Source organism: Sinocyclocheilus anshuiensis, unplaced genomic scaffold, assembly GCF_001515605.1.
Source record: "Sinocyclocheilus anshuiensis isolate Anshui unplaced genomic scaffold, SAMN03320099.WGS_v1.1 scaffold1280, whole genome shotgun sequence".
Classification (NCBI taxonomy): Eukaryota; Metazoa; Chordata; class Actinopteri; order Cypriniformes; family Cyprinidae; genus Sinocyclocheilus; species Sinocyclocheilus anshuiensis.
In genome coordinates, this window is record NW_015546075.1 from 38131 (window position 1) to 41307 (window position 3177).

Below are 3177 nucleotides of genomic sequence, written 5' to 3' on the forward strand. Positions count from 1 at the left end.
CTATCGTCAAAATGATAGATACTTAGCCTAAAGTTTGGTTTGTCGGTATGGTTCTGTTCTGGGCAAAAACCTCCCTGCCCATCCATGCAGCCTGTCATGAATGAGCAGGGAGAGCAGCAATAATAACCCCCCTAGGGTTAACAGAACAGAACAAGGCAGATATCATTAATGTACTTAATGATATTTAAGTGTAACACTTTATTCAAGATAAAGGAGTCTGATTAGCAAGGAATATCAGAAAGCCAAGTCCTGACTGTGGCGAAAGGAGGAGCTGGGGATGGAGGAGGGTAATTTGCTCCTGAGCAAGCTGAAAAGCAGCTGAATAATACTGAATAGAGCTTATATAGGAATGCCGCGATAGGTGTCGTATTCCTATAGGTAGATGTGATCAGCTGAGAATCAGCTGATGCAAGTTTGACTCACGTGACCTGCCAGAACTAACGCTAACGCTTAATTTTTAAATCTTACCGACCTCAAACTTTTGAATAGTACTGAACACATGAAAATGTTAACCTCAAACTACATCTTTTACATCTTCCTAAAATTAAGTAAGTAGATTTACCTGTAGCTGCTCTGGTTTTGGTGGTAGTCACAGCTTTCGAGTTAGTCTTGGCTGAAGCTCTGGTGGTCAATACATTGTCAACTGTACAAACACAAAGAGTGTTCAACAACAACGTGAAGGCACCACAGTTTGTTGATGTGTATGATTTGCATTTGGTAACATGAAAACCTGACAAGTTAAACAAGCAGAACAAACCTTTCTTTGGAACAGCATGTCTGTCTACTGCTGGCTGTAACATAACAGAGGTACATAAACAACAAAGCTTACATGATTTAAAACCGTGACTAGAGAAATAAAAAAACAAATATTATAGCACATATTTAGTCTTTATATACAGATTTATTTCCATAAGGGCAAAACAATACATATTACTGTTCTAAAGTTTGGGGTTGGTAAATTATTTTTTTATGTTTTTAAATTAATTAATAAATGTTTTTTATCAAATTGTAAAACAGTTGTGCTACAGTTGTAATATTTTTGTGGAAACGGTGATACTTTTTTTCCAAGATTCTTTGATGAATAGAAAGTTCAAAAGAACTTTGGTAACATTACAAAGTCTTTGCTGAATAAAAGTATTGAAAAAAGTACTGACCCCAAACTTTTGAAAGGTGATATACATAAAGAAAAGCTGATGAGTGGGCTTTTTTTCTATGTAGGTCATTGCTTGAGCATCCTGACCAGCTGGACAGGGTTTTTTGGTTCAACTAATGTTGTGAATTTGGGGTGGGTCTACCTGCTTGTTGACCAATGGCAGATGGGGGTATGTTCGGGGAAACATGTTTGAAAACGGACATTATTTCTCTCATTTTTAATGATGGCAGTGGTGCAGAAATTAGACACTTCAGCTTTGAAATGATACCTTTTGATTCTGCGTCATTGAGCGGGTCACTCGTGTGGACTGGTTAGTTTCTGTGATCTGTCATGATGGGTAATGAGATGGGAAATTAGGTACGCTTCATTAAAGTCTGAGACTGATCCGTCTTAACGGTTATTCTCATCACTCACCTTGCCTCTGCTTGGTGCAGTAGTGTTTGAAGGCAGATACCCGAGCGGCTGTGGCTTATACAGGCCGACCTTAAACACACCTTTCTTCTCTTTCTCTCGCTTTTCCTTCTCCTTCTGCAACATCTTGTTTTCTTTGTAACGAGCGAGCATCTTCTTTCTCTCCTCAGCAGCAGCATTTACATCTGTTAAGTACAATTGCAACTACTTAATAAATAAGGCCATCCCAAAAAAAAAAAAAAAACTATGATATTGACCATTATCTGTCTTTGTTTTTGGTGCTTTGTCTTGGGTGGCCATAAGGCTGGATGCATCCATTGAGAGCTCGATCTCTGGCAGCTGGTCCAGGTGTCTGCGCAGGTTCTGGATCTTCTCTCGGTTCTCTTTCTGAGATTGAGACCTGCGTCTGGACATCTTCAGCCGGATCATAGACACACTGCTGTCCCGCTTGTACAGGTGAGCGAAGCGAGAGTCCATCCTACAAGAATGTACAAGAAGAACATAATTATTAAGCAGTGAGTTTACAGCTTATCTATAAATAGTCTTAGGTCTGTTTTTAAAGAAAATTTAATAATATAACTCTGTATAATAATATACATTTGGCTTAGTTAGGACAGCTTATCTGTAAGGGTTATCAGCTTTTACAAGGGAGATTAAACACTTTCATATCTTCATGTGTTTTTTACATCAAGGGCTGTGTTTCCAATCAAACTTAATAGTTTTTTTTTTTTTTTTGCTTACCTGGTAAGAACATGGATAATGTAACTGTAACTTAACTTTTTGTGTTCAGTCACAGAATGTGTTGGTTTTAGTTAAACAAACAAATAACTACAAATACAACCAAAAATTAAAGCAGCAGAGATGTATGTAAGAAACAAACACGAGTTGTCATTTTGTTGATATCACTTGTAAAAAGTAAATTCCTAACCGAATCCTTTATAAAGTGATGTGTGCTATTTATATTACATTTGTATCATTTAATTCAAATTTCATCTTGCCTGAATCAACATAGCAACACATTATCACATTATGGTTACTATACCAAAGCAGACGCTTTAACTGACGTCTTACACAAGTCGTACACAATGACATTTTATAGGTCACAGTTTAACACAGTAAGTTTATTTGTTATCCGTCTGATCGAAATAGTAAGAGATATTTCTTACCTTTATATTAAGGTGGGTTACGTGAATCAAAAAATACTATATCCAGACACAAATGGATTCGTATTATTTATATTCAGTAAACAAACGTCTATCTGCCCATCAACGCGAACGGCATGCAAGATGGCGGGCAGGTTTTGAAAAGTGAATACATCTCTTCTGATTGGCCGCTCTGCTACACAGAAACCTCCGTTGATTAGTTAAATTCAGATGACGCGTTATACATCGCCCACTTTCAAATCCCTAGCACTGATGGTCACGTGACGTTGCTGCATACTGTTATGGGTGTGTGCGACTCGAAGCGCCGCTGCGCAGACCGATCGGTGTATGACATTAAAGTACCGCGAGAGCGATTCCACAGCATATTCAAGAGCATATACTCTCGAATCGCTCTCGCGGTACTTTAATGTCAAACACCGATCGGTCTGCGCAGCGGCCACCTATAGATGT

General features: G+C 38.3%; 1 protein-coding gene across 3 annotated transcripts in view; it reads right to left on the reverse strand.

Annotated features, from left to right (window-relative positions):
• The window catches only part of LOC107699863 (disks large-associated protein 5-like), a 12962-nt gene extending 10091 nt beyond the window's left edge, over positions 1–2871 (reverse strand). For all 3 annotated transcript variants that reach the window (XM_016501270.1, XM_016501271.1, XM_016501268.1), the window contains exons 1-6: positions 2731–2871; positions 1822–2042; positions 1568–1749; positions 1422–1478; positions 758–791; positions 563–643 (exon numbers count right to left, since the gene is read on the reverse strand). In XM_016501270.1, coding sequence (XP_016356756.1) covers positions 563–643; positions 758–791; positions 1422–1478; positions 1568–1749; positions 1822–2041 — 574 coding nt within the window. In that variant the 5' untranslated portion in view covers position 2042; positions 2731–2871. The remainder of the gene's footprint in view (positions 1–562; positions 644–757; positions 792–1421; positions 1479–1567; positions 1750–1821; positions 2043–2730) is intronic.
• Between the last annotated feature and the right edge of the window lie 306 nt (positions 2872–3177).